At 33.2% G+C, this 27902-nt stretch overlaps 1 protein-coding gene across 1 annotated transcript in view; it reads left to right on the top strand.

Annotated features, from left to right (window-relative positions):
• The window catches only part of PREX2 (phosphatidylinositol-3,4,5-trisphosphate dependent Rac exchange factor 2), a 519198-nt gene that overhangs the window by 252300 nt on the left and 238996 nt on the right, over positions 1 to 27902 (top strand). The window contains exons 26-31 of the mRNA XM_044682545.1: positions 14879 to 15058; positions 16682 to 16776; positions 17956 to 18038; positions 19846 to 19936; positions 20391 to 20519; positions 23905 to 23946. Coding sequence (XP_044538480.1) covers positions 14879 to 15058; positions 16682 to 16776; positions 17956 to 18038; positions 19846 to 19936; positions 20391 to 20519; positions 23905 to 23946 — 620 coding nt within the window. The remainder of the gene's footprint in view (positions 1 to 14878; positions 15059 to 16681; positions 16777 to 17955; positions 18039 to 19845; positions 19937 to 20390; positions 20520 to 23904; positions 23947 to 27902) is intronic.

Here is a 27902-nt window from a genome sequence, read left to right as displayed (position 1 = left end):
ACTTTTCCAGTTTTGTAGAATTATTACCACATGTTCATCTCTGATATTGCCAGATATAATGAGAATTATTTTAAAAGTCCTTACTTCTAGAAGCTCAAAAGTTCAAGACTATGCTGAAAATGAAGTGGAAGTATTAGAAATGAGATATAAGTATATAATATAATTTCATAATTTTTTGAGTTAAAAATTATTTAGAATATTTTTCCATGATTACATGATTCATGACCCCTGCTCCCCACCCTCAGCTCTCTCCTCCCCCCTGCCAAAGTCGACAAGCACTTTCACTGGGTTATACATGTATCATTGTTCAAAACCTATTTCCATGATATTCATATTTGCAGTAGAGTAAACTTTTAACATCAAAACCCTAATCACATCTCTGTCCTACTACATGATTGATCATATATTTTTCTACTGCATTTCTGGTTCCACAGTTCTTTCTCTGGATGTGGATAGTGTTCTTTCTCATAAGTTCCTCTGGATTGTCCTGGGTCATTGAATTGCTGCTAGTACAGAAGTCCATTACATTCAATTGTACCACAGTGTACAATGTTCTTCTGGCTCTGCTCCTTTCACTCTGCATCAATTCCTGGAGGTCTTTCTAGTTCACATGGAATTCCTCCAGTTTATTATTCCTTTGAGCGCAATAGTATTCCATCACCAGCAGATACCACAGTTTGTTCAGCCATTCCACAATCGATGGACACCCCCTCATCTTCCAATTTTTTGCAATACAAAGAGCACGGCTATAAATATTTTTGTACAAGTGTTTTTCCTTTTTATATCTTTGGGGTACAGACCAGCAGAGATATAGCTGAGTCAAAGGGTAGGCATTCTTTTAAAGCCCTTTGGGAATAATTCGAAATTGTACTCCAGAATGGTCGAACCAATTCACAACTCCACAAGCAGTTTATTAGTTTCCCAATTTTGCCACATCCCTTCCAACATTTATCACTTTCTTTTGCTGCCAAATTGGTCGATCTGCTTGGTGTGAGGTGGTACCTGAGAGTTGTATTAATTTGCATTTCTCTAATCAGGAGTAGTTTAGAACACTTTTTTATGTACTTATTGATAGTTTTCATTTCATCCTTTGAAAAATGCCTATTCACATCCCTTGACCATTTGTCTATTAGGGAATGACTTGATTTTTTGTAGATTTGACTTAGTTGTTTATGTATTTGGGAAATTAATCCTTTCTCAGAGAGTTTTGTTATAAAACTGTCCTCCCACTTTGTTGCTTTCCTTCTAATTTTGGTTGCACTGGTTTTGTTTATATGAAAAGTTTTTAATTTGATACCATCAAAGTTATTCATTTTATGTTTTGCTGTGTTCTCTATCTCTTGCTTGGTCTTAAAGTCTGTCCTTTCCCAGAGATCTGACAGGTATTCTATTCTATGTTCACCAAATTTACTTATAATTTCTCTCTTTATATTTAGGTCATTTACCCATTTTGAATTTATTTTGGTATAGGATGTAAGATAATTTATCTAAACCTATTTTCCCCATACAGTTTTCCAATATTCCCAGCAATTTTTGTCAAATAGTGAGTTATTGTCCCAAAAGCTGGGGTCTTTGAGTTTATCAAACACTAGCTTACTGAGGTCATTTACTCGTACTCTATTCCATTGATTCTCTGTTCTCTCTCTTAGCCAGTACCATATTTTTTGATGACCACTGCTTTATAGTACAGTTTAAGATCTGGTACTGGTAGGCTCCCATCCTTCACATTTCTTTTTCATTATTTCCCTTGATATTCTTGATCTTTTGTTCTTCCAAATAAACTTTGTTATAATTTTTTCTAATTCTATAAAAATGTTTTCTTAGTTTGATAGGTATGGCACTGAATAAGTAGACTAATTTGTGTGGAATTGTCATTTTTATTATATTAGTTCATCCTACCCAACAGCAATTTATGTTTTTCCAATTGTTTAGATCTAGTTTTAGTTGTGTGAAAAGTGTTTTGTAGTTGTGTTCATATAATTCTTGTGTTTTTTCTTGGCAAGTAGGTTCCTAAATATTTTATATTATCTAGAGTGATTTTAAATGGGATTTCTCTTTCTAACTCCTGCTGCTGAGTTGTGTTGGAAATATATAGAAATGCTGATGATTTGTCTGGGTTTATTTTGTATCTTGCAACTTTACTAAAGTTTTTAATTATTTCCACTATTCTTTTAGTTGATTTTCTGGGGTTCTTTAAGTATACTATCATATCATATGTAAAGAGTTATAGTTTGGTCTCCTCATTGCCTACTTTAATCCCTTCAATTTCTTTTTCTTCTCTAATTGCTACCATTAGCATTTCTACTACAGTATGGAATAATAGAGGTGATAATGGGCATACTTGCTTCACTCCAGATCTTATTGGGAAGGCTTCTTACTTGTCCCCATTGCAGATGATATTTGCTGATGGTTTCAAATATATATTGTTTATTACTTCACGGAATGCCCCTTCTATTCCTGTACTTTCTAGTGTTTTTGATAGGAATAGGTGTTATATTTTGTCAGGGGCTTTTTCTGTGTCTTTTGAGATAATCATGTGATTTCTGTTGATTTGTTTATTGATATGGTCAATTATGTGGATGGTTTTCCTAATATAAAATCATTCTTGCATTCCTGGTATAAGTCTCACCTGATCATAGTGAATAATCCTCTTGACCACTTGTTGGAGTTTTTTTACTAGTATTATGTTTAAGATTTTTGCATCTATATTCATTAAGGAGATTGATCTGTAGTTTTCTTTCTCAGTTTTTGGTCTGCCTGCTTTTGGAATAAGTATTATATTTGTGTCATAAAAGGAATTTGGTAAAACAAATTCTTTGCTTATTTTGTCAAATAATTTGTATAATATTGGGATTAGTTGTCCTTCAAAGTTTTGAATCCATCTGGCCCTTGGGATTTTTTCTTTGGAAGTTCTTTGATGACTTATTAAATTTCTTTTCCTGAGATGGAATGGTTTAAGAATTCTATTTCCTCTTTTGTTAATCTAGGCAATTTATATTTTTGTAAATATTCACTCATTTCACCTTGATTGTCATATTTAATTTTATGTAATTGAGCAAAGTAGTTATTAATAATTGCCTTAATTTCTTCTTCATTAGAGGTGAGATTGCCCCTTTCATCTTTGATACTGTTAATTTGATTTTCTTCTTCCTTTTTTTATTAGATTGACTAGTACCTTATCTATTTTATTTGTTTTTTTTTCAAAGTCCCAGATCCTAGTCTTATTCATTAGTTCAATAGTTATTTTACTTTCAATTTGATTAATTTCTCCTTTAATTTTTAGGCTTTCCAATTTAGTTTTTCTCTGGGGATTTTAAATTTGTTTTTTTTCTAATTTTTTTAAGTTGCAAGCCCAATTCATTGATCTCCTCCTTCTCTATTTTGTTGGTATAGGCACTCTGTCAAATAAAATTTCCCCTCACTAATCCTTTGTCTATATCCATTAGGTTTTGATATAATGTCTCATTGTCATTCTCTTTAATGAAGTCTGTAATTGTTTCTATGATTTCATCGACCCACCTGAATGAGTCCCTTAAATTATAAACATAAAACTTAAAACTGATACATAATTATACTTTATGATATTAAGTTAATCCCCAGAACTAAAATATGAAATCATAAATTAAAACTACCAAATATAAAGAAAAAATATAAAAAACAACCTTATACCTAGCACAATGCTGACAACATGACAAGCATTCAGAAAATTTAGGTTTGCTATATAAATAATGACCCCAACTACAAAATCTAGAGCCATTCCAATAATTAGGAAGGTTCAAAATACATAAAAATTTAATTCAAATCACAATTTCTAATTTCTACTTTCCAAAAAGTCCAAATCAGCTACAGCATTTAAGTTATAATCAGTTTTATAATTTTGATTGAAATGAGTTTTTGTTCTATATGGAATAATTCTGCCTCTCCTGGTTTATCTTTTACCTTTTAATTTTATCTGTTTTACCTTTAAATGTTACATAATACTACCATATGTATAATTACATAATCATGTATATATATTTGATGATAATTATTTTATGGAATTCTAATCACCCAATATAGTTCCACAGCTTTAACAAGATTTTATCTTTTTCTTTATGCATCTGTAGTTATATACTTTGGTCCCATATGCTCTGAAAAGGTAATATGATTGGCACATGATTTTTTACTATGAAATCAAATTCTGTTTTATAACTTAAGTTTAAACGAAGGCTCTATGGTTTACTTTTGGAGCTATTGCTGCTCTGTTTTAAAAACATTTGCAACTATTCAATTCTTCACTAACAAAATTTTAGTTTTTAAGCAAATAATTCCAAACTAGAAACTCAAAATCTCAAAAACAGATGTATCATAATTTAAAAGCTATCATTGAATGTTTCCTATATCACTTTGTCTGGAGTTTTATTAATAGCTTGGATTTAATCTATTTCCCCAATGAAGGTTTCATGAATAATAGTGTTTAAAAATTATTTTGATGGTATTTGGTGTGGCATACTTATTACTTCCTCCATTTACAAATAAATTAAGAACTTGGAAGAAAGTTGATGCAGGAATGGGAAGCTATTTTTAAACAATTGTTTGTTATTTCCAAAACACAATTCAAAAATGACCTTTTGGCAAAAAAGTTGACATTTTAATGACATTAAATTTTACTACGTTTAATATATGTAGTTTTAGTATTTGGATTGTACTAATCTGTATTAAGAAGGGACTATAGTAGATTGTTCTAAAATTGTGTTTACAGAGTGCTGAAATAGAGAGATCTTTAATATTTATTTAAGAAATAATTGAATAGAAACGTAATTCCTAATACTTTGGTGGTCCTAGGATCTCATCTATACGTGTGTTCCATTGCTAGCATTGCAGTTTAAAATAAATCTATGAACCTCTATTCTATGTATCTTCCTGCAAATTCTCCATGGGAGTCCCTTTCAGCATCCTAAATCTTTTTCTGTTTCTTTTGACAATCCATGACTACCACTAAGGCAGCAAGATTGTCACTTCTCCCCTCCCCCATGTGACTATATCACCTTTTTTCTGTCCACATTTGTCAAATTATATTCCTCTCACTTAATTCTTGTTTGGTCATAACAACTCTCACCCATCTCTTTTCATTACCTTTTGGATAATCCTCGACTTTAATTCTTCAGAGGTTGTGGTGTTTTGTGACTTGCAGGTAGCATCTCTGGAAGAATACTTTTATTATAAGCATGAGCTTTTGTTTCAAAGTGAAAATTGGAGTTAGTTAAATGTGTTATGTAATTTCCCCAAGGTAGTCCTTCTCTTTTCTTTCTGTACTGTAGTATGTCCACCTCATGATATATACATAATATCTAAGATAATTGTTGTGATGGCCAATTTTATGAGTTGTCTATTGAACTAAATATCATAATCTATTTTTTTTGCCAATTCCAATTCATGCCCACTGTTTTTCTAGTTAGGGCAAATTAGTAAATAATTATGTATTTGACTTAATAGGCTTTGTAGTATTCTTAGGTAAATGCAATTGATAAATTGTCATCTGATAACAGGAGTGTCTAGGAAACATTTGTTAATAGTATTTCACTCACCTTTTTGTGAAAAGAATAAAATATTGTTTTTTCCTCAAGCTTTGGTGTTATCATCATCACCTTAATATTCTTTGAGGAGAAATTCTTCATTGTCCTAAAATTTGATTCCTCTTTAATACAAACCACTTTTAATTATACTTAGGCTATACCTGCTATTCTTCACATAGTGGATTTCTTTAGTGCCCTTTCCCTTTCCTCATATAGTCAATGATGAACTGTGTTAGATCTAAATGTAACTGATACTTGTAAATGATGAAGAAAAGAATTTATTATAAAAATATTTACAGACTTTCTATCTCAATTCTCCTCTTTCTATTTTATCCTTATGCGCCTTCAATGAGATTTCTTTAAACTGTCTCTCAACTTTTCCTCTTTGCTTCTTACTGTTTTTAAGGGAAGTACCATTCATAGATTTCCATCATGTAAGGAAGAAATGAGTAGTTAAAATATGACATAAATAAATTCTGTATAAATGGAAACAATGTTACTTTGCCTGCTATCTCTTTGCTCAGCAAGGTGATTAAGAGTTTGATGTCTGAGTCAGCTTTACGGATTTTTAGATCTCTTGATTTTGACAGTTAATGTTCATAGGTTATACTTCCTTAGGAAATGGCAATAGTTTGTTATTCTTTTATTTCCTCCTCCCTTCCCCACCTTTTAGCAACAACTTATTTAAATAGGTCATGTTTTAATTGCCTCAGTTGTATGCTATATCTTTGTCTCACTTTTAATCTTCTGGTTTTGGGGGACAGTGCAGAGTCAAGATAATGGCTCAGAAGCAGCAAAAGTCAATTCCTCTGTGAAAACCCTTCCACATCAATAAAAAAAGTGCTTTAAGGCGAACTGAAAACCAAATCCAACAAAAAGACAAACCTGAGGGACCCTCTTGCTCAATTCAACTTAAAAGGTACAGATAAAAGGTTGAATTCTCTGGTTTAAGGAAAAGAAAGAATGAAGGTTCCAGGGCTTTTTCTCCACCTACTGGGTTGAAACTTGGGTGGTCAGTGGGATATGATGGCTAAGACTAACCAGGATGGAGTGCCTTGCTACCACAACTACATGAAGCTCAGGGCTCTGAGCACAGCTAGCAAGGAGGTATCTGGAAGAGAAGACTGGTCTCAGCCTTCAGCCACCACACTTCCATCTTGGGCATCTGCCTCTGGAAATTATGGTCTCAGGACACATTAATATAAAGGGTCAGCTCCATCAGACTAATCTAGTTAGTAAGTTCAGCAGAGAAGAAGGCCCTTCAGGGCAAAAAAACCCAAACTCACAGATCCAGCAAATAAACATAGGAACAAGAATACAGCCAATAAGAAGGGGGAAAGAAGGAAAAAATATGAATAAACAACAGAAAAAGGAAAAAGAAATTACAATTGACAGTTCCTATTCAGGTAATGAACGAAGAACAAATGAAACAGAGGAGAAGAAAGGAACACCAAAAACAAAACAAAACAAAAAAAAAAACACAGGAACTCCAGCAAACTGTACAGGCTCTGGAAGAACTCAAAACACAATTCAAAAAACAGTTGAGAGGTTGAAGAAAATTGGGAAAGAACTTAAAGCGCAAAATAGGTCATCTGCAAACAGGCACATGATCTAAAACAAGAAAATAGTTGTTGAAAAGCCAAAATTGACCAGCTTGAAATTGAGGCAAAGAAGGTAAAAGATAAAATAGATCAAAAGGAAACAAAAAACAAAGAAAAATAGATCAAAAGGAAAAGGAGGTCAAAAATTTCATGGATGAAATTCAGTCCTTAAAAATGAGAATTGAACAATTAGAAGTAAATTACTTCTCTAGGGAGCAAGAATCTATAAAACAAAATCTTGCTGAAATTGGTGAATATTTACAAAAATATAAACTGCTTAGATTAATAAAAGAGGAAATAAAATACGTAAACAGTACCATCTCAGAAAAAGAAATTGAACAAGCCATCAAAGAACTCCCTTAAAAAATCCCTGGGGCCAGGTGAATTCACAAGGGTATTCTATCAAACATTTAAAGAACAACTAATCTCAATATTATCCAAAGTATTTGACAAAATAAGCAAAGAATGAGTTTTACCAAATTCCCTTTATGACACAAATATGTATAAAAGGGATTTCTTTGTTCTCTTTTGAGTTTGTGAAAGGGAATACTTTGTCATCTTTATTCATTTTCAGTTTATACTTTGGTTAACAATAACTTAAGTACCCCTCCTTAGTACCTCACTAGACTATGAAGACTGGATTAACTCTCCTTTGTCTACTTGAATCAATAAAAGCTTGAACACCCTACTTAGCACTAGGTGGAGGAGCTCTCTACCCTTTCAACTCAATAAGCCAGGAAATGAGAAACATCTCTACAAAAGGTGAGAAGTGGTTTCCACAAACACTGCCCCCTATGCAATGCTGGGAATTTTGGAAGCTATGATTAGCCCTTGTGAAAAGGGTAAAGGACAAGAAGCCACTACAAAAAGGCTCTGAATTTCTGGAAGATAGAAGTTGACTCCAAGAAGAAAGTCACTTTTAAAATAAAGTTGGACTTCAAGAAGGAAGTCAGCTTAAGGAAGTCTCATCTTGCATGGAACTTGCATGAGTGGATTTCCCTTCCTGTCTTCTGGAGAGAGTTTAATTTTGATTGAAGGTCAACAAGTTCTGGCTGAGTCAAGCACAAGAGCAATATTTAATTAATTAGGCTAATTTCTTCTCTACCCTTTTGTATTTCTCTGCTTTCACTCTTTCTACTTTTTTTTGTGAATAAAAGCTATAATACTTTGAATCAGCAACCACCATTATTATTCATAATGTTCATATATTTTAGTCAAAGCATAAAATTTTATTTTATTCCTACATATGGTAGTGATGCCAAAGCTAGGCAGACTAAAAACAGAGAAAGAAAACTATAGATCAATCACCTTAATATTCATAGATACAAAAATCTTAAATCAAATACTAGCAAAAAGATTACAGCAGGTTATCATAAGGATTATTCACTATGACCAGGTGGTATTCATACCAGGAATGCAAGGCTGGTTTAATATTAGGAAAACCATCCATATAATTGACCATATCAATAACCAAACCAACAGAAATCATATGATTATCTCAAAAGACACAGAAAAAGCCTGTGACAAAATACAACATCCATTCCTATTAAAAACACTCGCATAGGAATAGATGAGCCTTTCCTCAAAGTAATAAATAGTATATATTTAAAATCATCAGCAAGCATCATATGCAAAGGGGACAAGTTAGAAGCCTTCCCAATAAGGTCAGGAGTGAAGCAAAGATGCCCATTATCACCTCTATTATTTAACATTGTACTAGATACTCTAGTGGTAGCAATTAGAGAAGAAAAAGAAATTGAAGGGATTAAAGTAGGCAATGAGGAGACTAAACTATCAGTCTTTGCAGCTGATATGATGGTATTTTTAGGGAATTCTAGAAAAATCAACTAAAAAGCTAGTGGAAATAATCAACAACTTTAGCAAGGATTCAGGATACAAAATAAATCCACACAAATCATCAATATTTCTATATATTTCCAACACAACTGGGCAGCTGGAGTTAGAAAGAGAAATCCCATTTAAAATCACTCTAGACAATATAAAATATCTTGGAATCTATTTGCCAAGACAAACACACGAATTATATGAACACAACTACAAAACACTTTTCACACAATTAAAATTAGATCTAATAATTAGAAAAACATTAATTGCTCATGGGTAGGATGTGCTAATATAATAAAAATGACATCCCACCCAAATTAATTCACTAATATAGTGCCATAACTATCAAACTACCAAGAAACTTTTTTTACAAAATTATAAAAAATTATAACAAAGTTCATTTGGAAGAACAAAAGAACAAGAATATAAAGGAAACTAATGAAAAAAAAAGGTGAAGGATGGAGACTCAGTAGTACCAGGTCTTAAACTATAAAGCAATGGTCATCAAAACAATATGATACTGGGTAAGAGACAGAAGGGTGGATCAATGGAAATGACTTGGGGTAAATGACCTCAGCAAGACAGTCTTCAATAAATCCAAAGATCCTAGCTTTTGATGAAGAACTCTGACAAAATCTGCAGGGAAAATTGGAAAACAGTATGGGAAAAATTAGGTTTAGATCAACATCTTATACCCTGTATCCAGATAAATTTAAAATAGGGAAATGACCTAAATATAAAGAGGGAAATGAGAAGTAAATTAGGTCAACATAGAATAGTATTTCCTGTCAGATCTATGGGAAAGGAAAGAATTTAAGACCAAGCAAGAGAGAGAGAATATTACAAAGTATAAATTGAATGATTTTGATTATATCAAATTAAAAAGGGTTTGCACAAACAAAACCAATGCATCCAAAATTAGAAGGGAAACAACAAATTGGAAAAAATCTTTATAAGAAAAATCTCTGACAAAGGTCTACTTTCTCAAATTTATAAGGAGCTAAGTCAATTGTACAAAAAAATCAAGCCTTTCTCCAATTGATAAATAGTTAAGAGACTTGAATAGGCAGTTTTCAGGTAAAGAAATCAAAACTATAAATAAACACCTGAGAAAGTATTCTAAATCCCTCATGATTAGATAAATGCAAATCAAAACAACTCTGAGGTACCACCTCACACAATGCTGATTGACCAATATGACAGTAAAGGAAAAGAATAAATGTTGGAGGGGATATGGCAAAATTGCTACACTAATATACTGCTGGTGAATTTGTGAATTGATCCAACCATTTTGGAGGGCAATTCAGAACTATCCCCAAAAGACTTTAAAAGTCTGTCTGTCTTTTGATCCAGCCATACTACTGCTGGAGAGTGTTGGGAAGAGACAATAGGGAAAAATATCTGTAAAAAATATTTATAGCCATGCTCTTTGTGGTGGCAAAAAATTGGAAAATGAGGGGGTGTCTCTGGTTTGGGGAATGGCTGAACAAATTGTGGTATCTGATAGTGATGGAATATTATTGTGCTGAAAGGAATGATGAACTGGAGAAATTCTATGTGAACTCAAAAAAACTCTAGGAATTGATGCAGAGTGAAAGCAGCAGAACCTGGAGGACATTATACATAGAAACTGATACCTAGTGGCACAATCAAATTTAATGGACTTTTCTATGAGCAGCAATGCAATGATTTAGGCCAGTAATGGACAAACTATGACCTACAGGTCCAGATACGGCCCCCTGAAATGTTCTATCTGGCTGTGTGACACTATTCCTAATCTGAGGAAAACAATGAGTAGGATACGATACAATAAAAGTTCAAAAGAGTTGCCTTAGAAACAGACTGACAGATGAGCATTTCCTTTCCTTTGGTCCCCTCTTTAAAAAGTTTGCCCATCACTGGTCTAGGCAAGTGCAGAGGAATTTATCAGAAAGAACATTATCCACGTCCAGAGAAAGAATTGTGGCAGTAGAAATGCAGAAGAAAAAACATATGATTGATCCTATGGTTTGGTGGGTATATGATTGGGGATTTTTACTTTAAATGATCATTCTCTTTCAAATATGAATTATATGGAAATAGCTTTTGAGCAATGATACATTCATAACCCAGTGGAATTGCTTGTCAGCTTGTGGCGGTGGGGGGTGGGGGAGGACAAGGAGGGGAGAGAAATAATGAATCACGTAACCATGGAAAATATTTTTAATTAATTAAGTAAAAATCTTAAAATAAAACAAAAAAAAAGAAAAAATCTGCTTTCACATTGATTTTTATATAAGTCTTCATCTAACTAAATAGAAGGACAATTATGAAATAACTGAATAATTAGTAATGACCAATCTCATGTCCTTTAAAATTACAATTTCATTTTATTGTTTTGATTCCTTTCCCCACCTATCCCCCTTACATCTCTTTAAGTAGTGCTATATTGTATAAAAGGGGGAGCTTTCTATTTTACCTACAAGCCCTTGTTCTCTTTATTCATCAGAAATATTTTTCTTTTCCTATTTTTATTGGTTATCAAGTTTTAAAGTTAATGTTGGTCTTATTTGGAGAAGCAGATTGAGTTTTCCATAGAATTTCTCTCTCTCATCATTCTCTGCTAAAGTTGTTGAAACATAAGTTGTAATTATTTTTGTGGAAATCTTGCAAATGCCTGTGAATACTATAAGTGGATCTGAAAAGATTTGAGTTATTCCTCACACTCCCACACCAATCTGAACTGTGCCAGCCAGGAAGCACTGGAACAGACTTGGTGCAATTAGAGGTAACTTTAACCTCAGCTATATTGTTCTGGATCTCAGATATGGGTCCTTTGGGCAAGAAGGCTATAAAATATATTTAGCACTTTGGCAAAAGGAATACTGAGGTCCAAGGATATTTCTTTGTTGACTACTTTTATTTTCTTTCTTTCTTTTTTTTTATAAACCCTTAACTTTTTTGTATTGGCTCATAGGTGGAAGAGTGGTAAGGGTGGGCAATGGGGGTCAAGTGACTTGCCCAAGGTCACACAGCTGGGAAGTGTCTGAGGCCAGTTTTGAACCTAAGACCTCATGTCTCTAGGCCTGATTCTCAATCCACTGAGCTACCCAGCTGCCCCTGTTAACTACTTTTAATCTCCTTTCTGATGGCTTTTATATACTTTTACCTTTTCTCAACAGCTTTTTGCAGCCTTGGGAATTAGGTGTTGATAAATGTTTTAACATTTTGATAAAATATTATAGATATTTATTAAAATTATATTGCCATATAATCTGGAAAAATAGAAAAAGATTATTGAAATGAGAAAGGACGCAGATAGTTCAGCAATTGCTGATGAATATTGATCATCTTTATTTTAGTAATATTATTATCCAGGATTATTTCTCATTTTTTGAATCCTTTTCTCTAGTGTGATTTTCAGAAAATTGATTTCTCAGTGATTTGAAAATTATCTTGCCTCTAGCAAGTATATCTCCTATGTGGGTATCTGCTCTGTTGTAGACATTTTTCCTAACCATCTTCTTGAGTACTATTTTAACCTCTTCATATAGCCATTTGGTAATAGTCCTATTGTTATAGATAATGAGAATGGTTCACTGTCATGATATCATCCACTGTGTTCAATTTTCTATCTACTTATCTACTCATATAGGAACATTTTTGAGATAGTTTGACCTGTGTAGATCTCAAGCCAGGTTTTCTACAAATTTGTTGTCCCTTTCCCTACTATTCATTTTCTTCTGAGGAGGAACTTGTTGTAATCTTTTAGATCATTTCCAGTATTGTTTAGCAAATTAGTTTATACTTAAGAATGGCATTGCTCTTTTTGAAAAGAAAAGTAATTATTTTGGGTTAAGACAGTTTCTCAATTCTTGGTCTCATTATGGTGACCACTTACCACATTTAGTCAAGAAATAATGATAATCAGATTCATTGGGTTTGCCATCATCCATTTTCCATTTCTCAGTACTCAATAATTTTTTTTGAAAGGTCAATTCAGCGCTGGTAGAATTTTACACTTTCTTCTCATATTCCTTCTATATTGATTTAGGAAAGTTCTTTTGTGGGGATCAAGGAGGGAAATATTGGAAAATCAACACAAAAGTTTGTAGAATTGTTTTTTTTTATTTATTCCAATGGGGGAAAAATATTATTTCTTGGGACACGTAGTCATCTTATGATTGCTGATACATATGAAAAGGTATCTCAGTGGCATAGTGGATAGAATTCTTGGAGAAAAGCCTGAATTTAAATTCTGCCTCAAACATTTATTGCCTCTGTGATTCCAAACAAGTCCCTTAATTTCTGAGCCTTGAGCCTCATCCATGCAATACGATGTTGGCCTTCATGACTTTAACATTCCACTTAAATATTTATCTTTCTGTGGCCACCTGTTTAGTTTTTCAATCCCTTCACAATCTGGCCCCAGACTACTTTCCAAACTTCTTACATATGTCATTCGCCTTTCTATACTCTTTAATCCAGCTTAATTGGCCTTCTTGCCATGCCTGGATGCAACATTCCATCTTTTCCATGCATTTTCACTAATTATCCTTTATACCTAGAATGGGCTTACACATCACCTATGCTTCACAGAATCCCTTCTTTCTTTAAAAATAGTGCTCAGATGACATCTTTTTTTTTTAACCCTTACTTACCTTCCACCTTAGAATCAATATTATGTGTTGGTTCTAAGGCAGAAGAGTGGCAAGGGCTAGGCAATGGGCTTTAAATGACTTGCCCAGGGTCACACAGCTATGAATTGTTTGATGCCAGATTTGAACCTAGGACCTCCTATCTCTAGGCCTGACTCTCAATCCACTGAGCTACGCAGCCACCCCTCACATAGCATCTTCTATGTGAAGCCTTTCCTGTTCTCATATGGTAATGCTTCTCCATCAGGACTATTTATCTTGTTAGTATTTTATATAAACTAATATCTACATACCTAAATTATAGCTTTCTTTAGAGCAGAGACAATTTCACTTTTGTATCACCAGTGCCTAATTCAGCATAGACACTTAATAAGTTCTTGCTCATTTGACTTATTTCCCCTTGAAGAGAACTGAACCAAAAGTTGTATTATGTTGCTCTTTGGTAATTGGTTGTTGGCTTGAAGATCAAGAAGGCAAAAATTTTAGAGGGATTGGACCCAAACTTTATAGGAAGGAAAAGATATAAGACCAGGGTTGACATATTAGAAGAATATGGAAGATTTGAGGGCCTAGAACTCATGATGAGGATGGAAAGTCAGAAGAGGTGAAGGATAGGCAATTATATAAAAAAGGAAAAGACAATAAAACTGATTAGAAATGTTGAGTAAATGGCAAGGTATATGCTGTGGTCATGGTTTTGAGTGACTGAGAGACAAACTTAATTGGAGTTAAAAAACTTATGGAATTTTGAGGCCAGAGTATTAGAAAGTTGAAAATGTTGAAAACGGAACTTTGTATTCTCTATTCCCCCTCTATGTATATTTTACCTGTAGAGTATTTTCAAATGTTTAAGGGCCAGAGGTGATATTTTTAGTTCTCATTCAACTTTGTGCATCCATCTCTGTAATCATAGCATTCAAAATGCCAGAGGAAAGAAATCGCTTCTATCTCTCTCTCTCTCTCTACGATCCTGTGTTTTTTTTTTTTAACCTTAAAGTTTGGGCTTATTCTTTAAATGTGAGGGAATTGTACTTCACATCATAACTGTTACCATTTTTCAAGACTGAACTGCATGCAGCATCTTCTTATTTTCTGATTTATTCAGCTGATGAAAACAAGAGGGTAGGGCCCTAGAAATGTGTGCATATTTGTCATTTTTAATAAATAACAGAGTTATCATCTTTAGCAGACAGTGTTGAAAAATTACATGTATTCTGTTTGGCTTTTTATCATATTGCAGCCTTCTGTCTTCAATAACATATTCTCCCAAATTGGAACATAAAACATCTGAGTCTTTAATACCAACTGACAGTGACAATGAGAAGGGAGAAAGGAATGGAAAAAAGGTCTGTTTTAATGTAGCTGGAGATGAACAAGAAGATTCGGGGCATGACACTATCAGCAATAGGGATTCCTACAGGTAATTCATTAATTATTTTGCTTTGTATGAACCAACCAATGCAACAAAATATGATACTATGCTTTCTACTGTTTTCCAAATAATAATTTGCAGTTGAGAGACAAGTCCTTACACTACATAGGAAAATAGAGGTCTGGAGAGTTTGGGCACTTAGAAAAAAGAAGCAATCTACAAAATCGTTGCTCCAAAATAATTCCTTTTCTGTAGTTACCTGATTCGTGCTAGCAAAAGCAGTTTCATTTTTCTTTCCTCACTCATAATGTTTGTGAGAGAGATTGGACTGCAAATAAATAGGGCAATTTGCATGAACAGTGTTCATATTTCAGGTAAAGATAAAATTTTATTATATTGCACAACTTATCTTCAACTTAGAAGGTAAGTCTTAATGGTGCACTTGACATTTAGGAAGGAAGTGTGACTTACCTATGGACATAGTGCTGGTGTGAGGGCCAAATTTCAAACCTAGAATCTTCCTAATTTTAGTTCATAGCTAAGGGATTTGGTTATTTAACTGCCCTCATTAGCTGTCATTTGTATTTTAAAAATACTCTTCAAGAATTCTCCCCAAATAATTCTCAAGATAAAAGGTTACAATACAATTGTGTTACTTTAGCAGACATAGTGAGTACCAGGTTGATGTTCTCACTTCCCCCAGTAAAGACAGATGTCACCAGTCATACTTTATTCTCTAATTCATGGTTAGATTAAATACATTCTTTTATCTATATAATGAGCTGTATATATGAAATTATTTTCACATAGGCTCTGAGGATGGCAAAAATAGGAATGAGAATTCCCCTAATTTTTGTATGTATGCATGTATCTATATCTATACATATGTATATGTATGTATAATTTTGTGTGTATGTCTCTCTGTGTGTATATATATATATATATATATACACATCTGTATCTATGAATGAATGGGATCAGCATATTCTTAATATTTACTTGCCTGCACTAAATGGAAAATTTTAAAACCTCTAATATGCCCTTATTACAAAGCAAGATTTAGAACAGATGTATTTATCTACAAGCTGCTAAAAGAGTTTTGAGGCAGAATTTTTTTAATAGCAATGGCAAATCACCAAATTCTCTCCCAGAGCAAGAAATTACAGAAATGAACTCTAAAGATGTTTAATGAGAAATTCATTTTTGGCCTTATTGTACTGCTTTAATAAGGGATTATGTCCTAAGTTTTATAATTGCTTTATAGTTTTCAACATCTCAAACTGGAGATACATGGCATAAGGGGATTTGAAATATAAAACTCTTTCAGAAAACAAGATTCCATATGTCATTATTGCATATAATAAATTATCTATAATAAAACAATTTAAATTTAACTAGGGCTGTAGTGATGTGATTCTTTAAACCTTTACCTTAATCAATTCTAATACAGAAGAACGCCAAGGGCCAGACAGTTGAGGTTAAGAGACTTTCCAGGACCACAGAGCTAGGAAGAGTTTGAGGTCAAATTTGAACCCATGTCTTCTTAAGTCCAGGTCTGGCATTCTATCCACTATACTACCAAGCTGTCTCAGTAGTGATACAAGAAGAGCCCAGAGGAGGAATTCATTATTGTTGAAATTGCAAATGATCTATACTATTTCTTCTTTTCAGTGACTGTAACAGCAATAGAAATTCCATTGCCTCTTTCACTAGTATATGCAGTAGCCAGTGCAGTTCTTACTTTCACAGTGATGAAATGGACTCAGGTGAGTTTAGAGAAACCATCTACAGTTTATTTTGTCTTGCTAGAGATATTATTAAGATATTATTTGGTTTTTATTCATTTCATCCTTTTATCTGTCATAGTAGGCTGCAAGAGTGTGTTCTTTCACTCCAGTTTAATGCGCTCTGTGTTTTGGGAGTCCTTCAATACAACAAAACCAATTTTGCTGGTCCACAATGGAGGGAGTGGATTAATAAGATCTGACACAGACTGATTAATTTTAACCATGTCCCCATCATGGCCTTCCTGATGTAACTATGAGGAATTGTAGGCAAACAGGACACAAGTTCTACTCAGATTTTTAAGAACTGTAAATAACTGTAGAATACATTCTGAGACCATAGCAAAAGGCAGAAATATTAGTGAAAATGAAAAGGGAAAAATCACTCAAGAAAAAATTTATCTTCTGTATGTAATGCCTAAAGAAATTTTGCTAAACTCAGAATAGATCTATAAAAATTGTAATACTTAACCAACATCAGAAATATTCTGTTGAACAAAGTATTAAAATATGGCACTGTGACATAATAGTCCACACATAAAGAGAGTGCCAAGGTTTGCAGAGTTCTTTACCTACATTATCTAATTTAATCCTCAGCAAACCTGTGAGATAGGTGCTATTATTATCATTCTAAAATTTAAAGATGAGGAAACTGAGGCTCAGAATTGCTAGCTCACTTCCCTAGGGTCATACAACCAGAAAATAGACAAGATGAGATTTGAACTCACATCTTCCTGACTCTAATTTCAGCCCTTAATCTACTCCATCACTAGCATCTAGCTCAAACAGAAAAGAAGGCCATTAAGCCCTCCTTCAGGATTCCTGTGGGCTGCATACTGACTTAGAAAACCACTTCACAACATTATCTATGTTCTATTGTATTTTTATTTATCTTGCTAGATATTTCCCAATTACATTTTAGTCTGGTTCACCTGTATTTGACAATTCTATAACACACAGATTGCTTGTATGGATTATCATAATGTTTCTTAATTGAATCAAAATTTGTAATCATTAGCATTCCAATTTTTTTGAGAAAAAAATGAATAAATGAATTTTTAAAGTATGATGAGAGCTGATATTTATTTTCCTGTTGAAATGGCTACTTTTAAATATTCATAAATGAGACGTTTGTCATCGTGCTGCTATTGGTAACTACAGGTGATGAACTTCCCTTGAGCATCCGAATTTCACATGATAAACAGGACAAGTTACATGGCTGCTTAGAGCATCTCTTTAGTCAGGTAAGGCTTTTCTTTAGCTTTTCGAAAAGCATAGTTTACAATGCACAATTACTTCATAACAGGCAATCTTAATTTATTAACATGGTATCTATTTCCTCACGGGTTAGCCAGAATCCTTAGGGAAATGTTTTGGTTTTTAATTTGTATCATTCTCCTAACTTCAAAAATTATAAGACCCAGTGCTCTTGTAACTGCTTCACTCTTATAGAGACAACAACCCCAAATGACTCATTTTGTTATTTTAAAATCTGATGGCTTATCATCAGACATTTTTTACAGTCTCAATCAGCATTCAACCATCCAGTTCCTCCTGGAACTGCTGGGGTGAAGAACAGGGATAGAAACTGGGCTGGTGACTGAACTGTTTTCTTTTAGGCAACTCCATAAAATGAGGAAATTATCTCTACCAATCCATCCCTCTCATACAATAATCTAAATCCCACTTCTCCTCCTTTCCCCCCCTCAAAATTATATAGTTATAGTTGCCAAGAAGGAGAGAGAGAAGGAGGGAGGGAGAGATAGATCAAGTACCAGGCACAGAACTAACTTCACAACAACCCTGGGAAATAAATACTATTGTTACCATTTTATAGCTGAGAAATTGAAGCATATAGAAGTTAAATGATTTGCCTCAGGTCTCACAGCTAATGCATAAAGCTGCATTTGAACTCAGATCTTCCTGACTCCAGGCTTAACATTCTATCTACTGTGCCATGTAGATGATTCTTGAGGTAGAGGTGATGAAACTGAAGAATGAAGAAAACATGGAGCAGTCATCCATATTTATGTTGATAAAAACCGAACTCAGGACAATACACAAGTGAAGTGCCACTCAGTTGTGTTATAAGGAAAGAGAGGATTTGAGCAGAGGCAGGAAAGGTTCTGGATTTCTGCAGAAGTGACTGGGCTGTTTACTAACAGACAGTTGAGCCTTGAATCTTGTCTTTTCTCCTGGAGTGGACCTAGTGAGCTTGGCTTCTCTCCTGTTGCTTTCCTTCTGCTACATCTTATCATCATACTTGTTCCTGTGGTTATCCTGTTTCCTGCTGCCTGAGAGATACATCTAAAGAGCTGCCTGAATCATCTGCATCTGTCCATGAGAACCTCTCCCTGAGCCCTGTTCCTGCTTAGCTTCCAACCTAAATGCCTCTATTACCATCCAAGGGAGGATTTGGGTTAGAGGAGTTTATATTAGGAACTGGGACTTCAGGTAGAGAGGTAAAGGACAGTGTAGCTAAAATCTCTCTGAAGGCTTTCCGTGAGGAAACAACTATAGATTTGTTGGGGAGGGTTAGTTAATAAATAATTAGATAAGATTATCTAAATTCCCTTCCCTACCTTCCCTTAGTTAATAAACCAAACACACACACACACACACACACAAAACCACAGATTTTCCCTCCTCCCCCAACACGTTATCATATAAGGAGCTCCCCAGGGAGGAAACAATGAAGAGCATCAACTATTCTACAATTTATGGTCTTGGAGAGCACAAAGTCAATACTGTGTCAAAAGGAACACTGGATCCCAAATCTTACTTATTCCTTAGTCACCTCTTTATCCACCCAGTCTACGTTGCCTTTCTATTAGGTATATGTTCAAATATGGAAAGAAAAAGTGACAAAAATATTCTTGACTTTAAGATTTGTTTTGAATGCCTTTATTCTCAGATGTTTTTCCATACTTCATATGAATTCTCTAGAATGGTTTCTTAACTAGTAGTTTTTGCTCTAGGAAATACAATGAAATACAAAAACAAAATTGTATTTAAGATTTCATAGTACTCAGAAACCTCTAATATTGACAGGTGGACTCAATTACCAATCTTCTTAAAGGGCCTGCTGTAGTGAGAGTCTTTGAACAGACCAAGTACTTCACACCTGGTCGAGGATTACAAGGTAACATTTTTAAAATAACTGCTAATAGTTGAGGACAGAAGAAGACATGTTTAAAATGGGAATAATTGATTTCCATTTCTGGGAAATTTTTATTCTAAAATATTTTTTGAATTCTTGTTATGCCAGTTTCATGATTCATTCACTAATGATTCTTTGAAAAAACACAACTTTCCCTGTTGCAAAACTTTATAATATAAAATAGAATTAAAAATTCTCTGATTAAAACATAAAACTTTGCCACCTAATTTTCAGCACTAACCAAATAAGATTAGGTTCTTTTGATGCAATATGACTTTTAATAATTTGGCTCTTATAAAATGGCATCGGAAACAACTGTCATAAAAATATATTGAAGGTAGATGTAGTGATTAAAGAAATAACTCTGAGGTCTGTAGGATTACAATCTGTCTTTGAGGAGGTTAAAACTTAAGAGAGATTTTCTGTCTTTGTTTAGAGTTTCAACAGGAAATGGAACCTAAGCTAAGCTGTCCAAAAAGACTTCGGCTTCATATCAAGCAAGATCCCTGGAATCTTCCCAGCAGTGTCCGGAATCTTGCACAGAATATCAGAAGATTTGTTGAAGGTCAGGATGAAAAGCAAAGGGAAAAAATGTGTAATTTGAAGAAGTATACTTTCAGCACTCTTTTCAAAATGAAAAACTTCGAATTTATTTCAGGATAACTTTGTGCAGAATATTGTTAACTAATGGAGTAGGAATAAGGGAGAAAAGTAACTCTGTAGAAGAAGAAAGGGACAAAAATCTGAGAAATTTGTAATTCCAGCATCCAGCCAATATAGGTTTATGAAGTTACTCTCCAAAAAACTTCCAGGACTCATGGCTCAGAGGAGAAAGTAACAGGGAGAGAAAATGACATTAAATACTATGAGGCCATCTAGGGGAAAGAAAATAGGACCCTTAAAAAATAAGGCTCCTGCTTACTAATAATACTGATTTTATGGTATGTCTTAGACAGTTTTTGCATATGCATTTATAAAGAAACCAAAAATAGCAGCTGAGTTTGATTTAACTTAACTCCTTGCAATTTAGTATTTTGCCATGTTGATTTTTTTTTAAGCTCTTACCTTCCATCTTGGCATCAATACTATGTATTGATTCTAAGGCAGAAGAGCGGGAAGGGCTAGGCAATGAGGGATAAGTGACTTGCCCAGGGTCACACAGCTAGGACCACCCAGCTGCCCCCTGCCATGTTGATTTTTATGGCTAACTTCTATACCACTTATATGATCAAATTATTAAATTTAACATTAAAAGAAACTATAGTCTTTCCTTAAAAAATAAATCTGAAAAAAGATAGTCTTATTTGGTAAGACATTATGACTTGGGATTTAAAGGTTTTAGACAACTTCTAACTTTAACTTTCTTCTTAAATAACTGAAGGTCAGATTCAACAAGATCACTTCAATCAATTAATTATGTAACATACTTATCCAATAAATATACTTATAGAAGCTCAATTTAGAATAAAACCTAGTAATGAGAATTTGAAGGGTTCTTTTAAGTTTTATCAATTATTTAATCTCTTGTGATCTGTTTGCTATGTGATCTCTCATCTTCACCTATTCATGTTCAACATACCCATCATAAATAATTAGAATTTAGCAGGCTCTTAAGTTCGAATCATGAAGTAGAATCTTAATGGACAATTTTTGTTCTACTATAATTTGAAGAGATCATGGATAGGATAGGAAGGAATGAAGCATGGGTAGGATCACTTCCTTGTTTGGCAGTTGCATCATAATCTGAACATCTTCTAGTAGTTCATATCTTTAGTAATTGATATAGAAATATTCAGTAAACTTCTTGAAGACTGAAATTGTAAACATTTTTGTCTCTGTATTCCTAACTCCTGAAATATTAGGCATGCAGTGTATGCTAACTGATAGAATGGAATTAATTGAATTTTTTGAGAAACCTGTATGCTTCTTATCAAATAAAACCACTCTACTTGACAAGATCTTAACATGTCACCTGTGTACCAAAGAAAAACTAAGATTCCTCCACTGAAGTTGATAGCTGTTGTCATTATAAATAGAAGTTAGATTAGAAGCCAGGCTGGAGATATAGATCTCTAATTTATCTGCATATATATATATACCACAAATACAACAGCTTAGATGGGAGATACGAACTCTACTGCTGGTACTGCCTGAAGAAACAAACAGTAACATTATGGTATCCTTTTATTCCTGGGCGCTTGTATTGCTTTAATCTATTTTTATTTTGAAGATGAAAGGAAAGAGGGACTTTTCATAAATATGGACAGACATTCTTGGTTCAATGAACTGATAGATTCAATAGCAAGAAACCTGAGTTCAGAAGGGAAAAATAATAACAAAAAAGTAGGTGTGGTGGTAAAAATGCTTCAAAAGGCAATTTAGTTTGTGTCACAGAGACATTTCTTTACTAAATGATTTCTAGGCAACATATATCAATATTACAATATCCTATAAAATTATAATTTACTCCTTGGAAAGCTGCAATGTACTTAGTGTTCAAAATCTTTCAGTTTTCCCATTATTTTAACTATCACATCATTAAGTTGGAAGAAAACTAAAGTAGAAACAGAAATTATTCTCACTTCTTATTTTTTGAGAACCTTATAGGTTACTATTTTTGCTGTTATATACTTTTATAATGTAAAGTTAAAAGCACACTCAGGTTTAAGTAAATTTACTTACTTTTGTTTCATTTTCTTCATTTATACCTTTCAGGTTATTTGATTATAAGCATATGGAATAATTTGTCTTTCATGGGCCTGAGGACTCATAAAATGATAGGGTATGAGGTGGGGAAACACAGAGTGCCTGGTGAGAGTGCAACTGGGAGAATTATAATGGTTTGGGCACATTTGAAAATATTTTACTAGGAAAGCTAGTCTTTAGACTTGCACCACTTATTGTAAGGATCAGGTTGATGCATTAACCCATAAAAATATATCTGAACAGAAGGAATATCTTCTAAGTAATAAGGTAATTTTCAAAAAAATTCCTACTTTTACTCATTTCCACAACTGACAAATTAAAGGTTTTTTTTTTTATAGTACTCTGAGAATTGACATTTTTTCATAGGGTAGATAGGAAACACTATAGATTAAATCCATTGGAAATTGTTATTTATGTGTGGTATAATAAATAAGAAAACATAAACATGAAGAATGACAGTTTTATACATAGATATTGTTATTTTAAACTATATATGGATGCTCTTATTAATTAATAAAATATGAAGTCTTTTAAAAGTAGTGAATAGTTAAGTAGTACAGTGGATAGGGTCCTGATCCTGAGGTTAGTAAGACTCATTTTCCAGAATTCAAATCTGCTCTCAGACACTGACTAGATATGTGATCTTGGGCAAATCACTTATACCTGTTTGTCTCACTTTCCTTAACTGTAAAATGAACTAGAGAAAGAAATGGCAAAACTGTTCAGTTTTGGCCAAGAAAACCCTAAATGATGTTATTTATATTAAAGTATTTTATACGCATGTTGAAGAACTGATAAATTGACATAAGTATGACATAGTTTTATATATACATATATCTTTTTGTCATATTGTGCCTTCTCCAACAGGGGAGGGGAGAGAGAGTGCACTGTTTTTTTTTTAATGTAACAAACAAATAAATGTAAATTAAAAATAATAGTAGGATAAGACTGAAACAACTGAATTACAAATTCATTTGAAATTGTTATTTAGTTTATGGTAACTTTTTATCATTATATATTTTCTTAACCACAACTATGGTGTGTGTGGGGTCTAATATAATGTTTTAGGTTAAAAAATGACCTTCTTGATCAATAAAGATGGAAACAATTAGATCAGTTTCTATGATGGTGCTACATAAATTAATTGTTAGTATTTGTACAAGCTCTAAAATTCTGTAATTGTATGATTCTAATATAATTCTAATTAATTGTATTTCTAATTCTAATTGTTTTCTCCAAAATAGAGGTGAAGAGTAGAATACTTTTGGCTCTTCTGGAATATACAGGTAATTTTAATTTATAATACGTTCATTGCTTTCAGTAGATAAGACATGCCCATTAAGCAAATGACATTGCTTTGTGAACTTCACAGATTTGGTTAACAGTATATATAGCTCCTATACTTGCCTTAGATAAAAAAAAGTAAAATAGAAAATAAATACTATTTTTATCTGTAATATAAGTCCACTGACCAGTACACATATACCTAAAGATATATATATATATGTATGTCAAAGATCTGTGATTTTATCTTTGTGGGGAATCCCATCTACCTACAGATGAAGCAATCCATTCATAATTTATAGGTTTATATAGTTGACTGAAGTTCAGAGAGGTCAAGCCCTCATTGCAAGTGAGCATAAATTACAGTAAGAGATCCCAGTCTGTATGCATGAGTTCAGAACACTTTATCTGTTATACCATTGGGTCTTTAACCTAATATATAAGTTTCTAAATTCATAGTTTTACACACACAGAATGACTAGCTTATGTTGCTCTTAGGTTGAATGGATTTCCTTTTTGTTATAATAAATTAAAACATTTGCCAGAAGCTCAGCAAATAATGCCAAGTGAATCAATAAAGATAATGTCACTAAGGAAAGATTAAGTATTTGGTCAGATTATAAATAAATTATGTAGATGATGAGAAGCAATGGAATTATCAAATACTTTTTTTCTTACTATAAATAATACTCTGGCCTCAATAGTATGACAAATCAAATTAAGTGCTACTAAAATAGAATTAGAAATAAAATGTGCCAGTCTATTACATATAATTTCTTCCTGTCCATTAATTTTTGTATGATGGGATACACAGCAGGCATTTGATCATGATTCTGGCACACTTATATTTCTGGTTTTTTTATTGTGTTGCTTCTGCCAACCCTTGACCTCACATCTACCATTTTATGTTATATCATCCATAAAATAGACAGTAAGTTTCCATCCAAAAAAATAGATAGTAGATTATTCCAGTTCAGTAGGTGCATAAACAGAAGTCATTTTATCCATAGTTTGCTTTTTAAAGACTGTTCAATTTACATGGCTTGGATCTTTATTCAGATCTGGGTTGTAGTTTTCATCCTTTCTTTGACACTGTCTCCTCCCATTTCTATCCAGCCGCACCCTTACTTCTATCTTAGACAAATAACACATACCTTGTATTTCTTGAAGAACCATAATTTTAACATCTCACTAAAATGATTCAAATTAACTTAGTAAACATTGTTTCTACTAGCATGGCAAAATGGAAAAATCAACATGCTGGGAATTAAAAGCTTAGTCTAAACTATACCCCTCATGTGGTAGTCATGGGACCCTTGGGAAAGCACCTTGAGTGCAGGGGTTGTTTCTGTCTTTCTGTTTATCCTTTAACATAATGACTGTAATATAATAACCCTTAATAAATTCTTACTGACTTATTTACTTAACTTCTCCCTGGGCTCAAGGTTCCTCATCTGTAGCATGAGTTTGGCCTAAAGGATCTCTGATGAATAAATGCCCACTACATAATTTGCTAAAGAAAATTAGGTACTTACACAAATTCTTTCACTTCAATGAGAACATTTCGAGAGCTCCAAAGCACCATAATAATGTTAAGGGTGGAAAAATTGTTCTGACAAGCATAAAGTATTGAGTGAAGGACATGGGTTTAGTGTGGTTGTAGGGAGAAAGAAAGGAAGAGTTGGACAGAAGAAAAATTATAGAAATAAAGATGTTAGAAATTGTGAACTCTTTGGATGGATAGGAGGTAAAGGAAAAAATGAAAATCAAAGGTAACATTGAGGTGTGAAGAATGAATGGCTTTGAGAATTGATTGTATCATCCATACATATAAGGAAGTAAATACGAATTTTGAGAAAAATTTGATAATTTCTGTAGAACTGACAGAAGTGGAATGTCTACTGCTATTCAGCAAACTATGAAAATTGGGTCTGGTCAACATTCTATGATTCCATTTGGGAGTCATTAGAATGATGATGATAATTAAAGATTTATTTTAGATGGAACAGGAGAGTCAGAGAGACAGAGGCAAAGACAGAAACAGAGACAGAGAGAGACACACAGAAAAAGACAGACAGAGAGAAGAGAAATGCTAAGTGGAGCTGTGAATAGAATTTTGGTCTTGGAGTCAGGTAGACAAAATCCCACTTTAGAGAAGCAACAATAGTTTTGTGGTCCCTGGACAAATGACTTTATCTCTCTTTACTTAAATGGGGGTAATTATTGTATCTATTTCCCATGGTGCCTGTGGGGTTTAAATGATTTAGCATATATTCAAAACTTTGCAAACATTAAAGCACTATATTAATGCTAGCTATTATTATCATTATTACTTTCTACAATTATCTCTATTAAAAAGTTGTAAAGAGAAAGAGGAATCAGAGAAGGAGGCAGTGAAGATGCTTGGAATAGACCTAGGAGATGGCAATGTTAAAAAAGCCAAATAATTAGGAAGTTATAAGAAAAGAATGGGACGGTCATTGGTATCAAATGCTTCAGAAAAGTGACAACTAAGAAAAGACCATTGCATTTGGTAATGAAGAGGTTATTGCTGATTTTTGGAGAGGCAATTTCAGCTTAGATGATCAAAAAAAATGTGGATATGGGATCCCCAATAAGGAAGAACAAAATTCATGTTTGTTTTTTTCAATATTTTAGTTGTTTAGTATAAATAGAAATATCAGTATTGGTTGAAAGGGGTGATGTGGTAGGATAAAGAAAAGGAAGATATTAATGAACTGGACTTTCTCTTGGTGATTGTAAGTTGAAAACTAAGAAAGATATATTTTCCTAGTATAATTACCATTCAAAAAGTAACTGGGCTTGGGTATTGAGTGGGGGCATGAAAGTTTCATCTTTCTCTATTTTCATTAATTCCAAGGACTCTTAAAAAGTTGAAGATTAATGACAGAAACTAAATTAAAAGTGATTGAGAAATTAGATAGCAAAGAAGTCGCATCAGGTGTTGATTATTCTTTCTAGAAATTGGACAGTAAAAGGTAGGAAAGAGATGAGAAGTATGTCAAGAAAGCGAAAGATAGGAGGAAGACTTATTATGGATACATGAACACATTTATAAGTAGAAGGGAAGGAGTCAGTGGAAAGGCAGAAATTAATAGTGATTTAGAGAGAGAGATTGATTCTGGAAAGGGATTGGGATTTAAAGCATAAATAGATGGGATGGTCTTGGATATGTAAAACATTTTTTCTCTGAGGCAGGGATAGAAGAGATGATATGTGGAAGATCCATGAAAGTTTTGAAATGTAAAAGGGGAATTTTCAGTCTCCAAAAAGATGTAACATTTACTAAATGTATGTAGGGATGTTATGGAGAGTAGCTTTTGGAAAGTACAAGAAAGTAGCAGCAGTAGAAGTACAAAGAAGAATGTTTTCTGAATTGCTATAACTATTAGGACATTAATAACAGTAATTAGAATGCTGACATTTAAAAAAATCAGTGTGTCAACATAATAAATAGCTTCAGAGGTTATTTAAATATTGAAATGAAGCTGAAATCCTTAACAAGTACAAATGGCCCTTATTTTGAGAATGAATGAAAAATTGTCATCTGAAAAACCAAAAGGGACTCAATTTGACAAATAAAATGTTATGCATTTTTTTACTTTATTAGAAGCACAAAACTCTTGCTGTATAAATGGTAACTGTAAATTGCAAATGATTGAAATAATTGGGAAGACCTTAAAATTTATAACAGTACTTCGAAGACCTGTTTTCTGTTTTTCATTCTGTCTCTAGCACACTCTGTGATATTAGGCAAATTTCCCCTTCATGACTGGTTCTTTTTCCACAAGAAATTATAATAGTAATTCCCACTTGTATTATGAAAATATAAATGAGATGAAAATTTCTTCTACATTTCTTTGAAAGTGAGTAATGCTGTGTGTCAGTTTTTATGATGAAGGATTTTTTATCTCTGGTTGGTAAGGAAACCTGGATT

Source organism: Gracilinanus agilis, chromosome 1, assembly GCF_016433145.1.
Source record: "Gracilinanus agilis isolate LMUSP501 chromosome 1, AgileGrace, whole genome shotgun sequence".
Lineage (NCBI taxonomy): Eukaryota > Metazoa > Chordata > Mammalia > Didelphimorphia > Didelphidae > Gracilinanus > Gracilinanus agilis.
The sequence above is the reverse complement of the archived record's forward strand: the minus strand, read 5'-3'. Positions and strand labels throughout refer to the sequence as shown.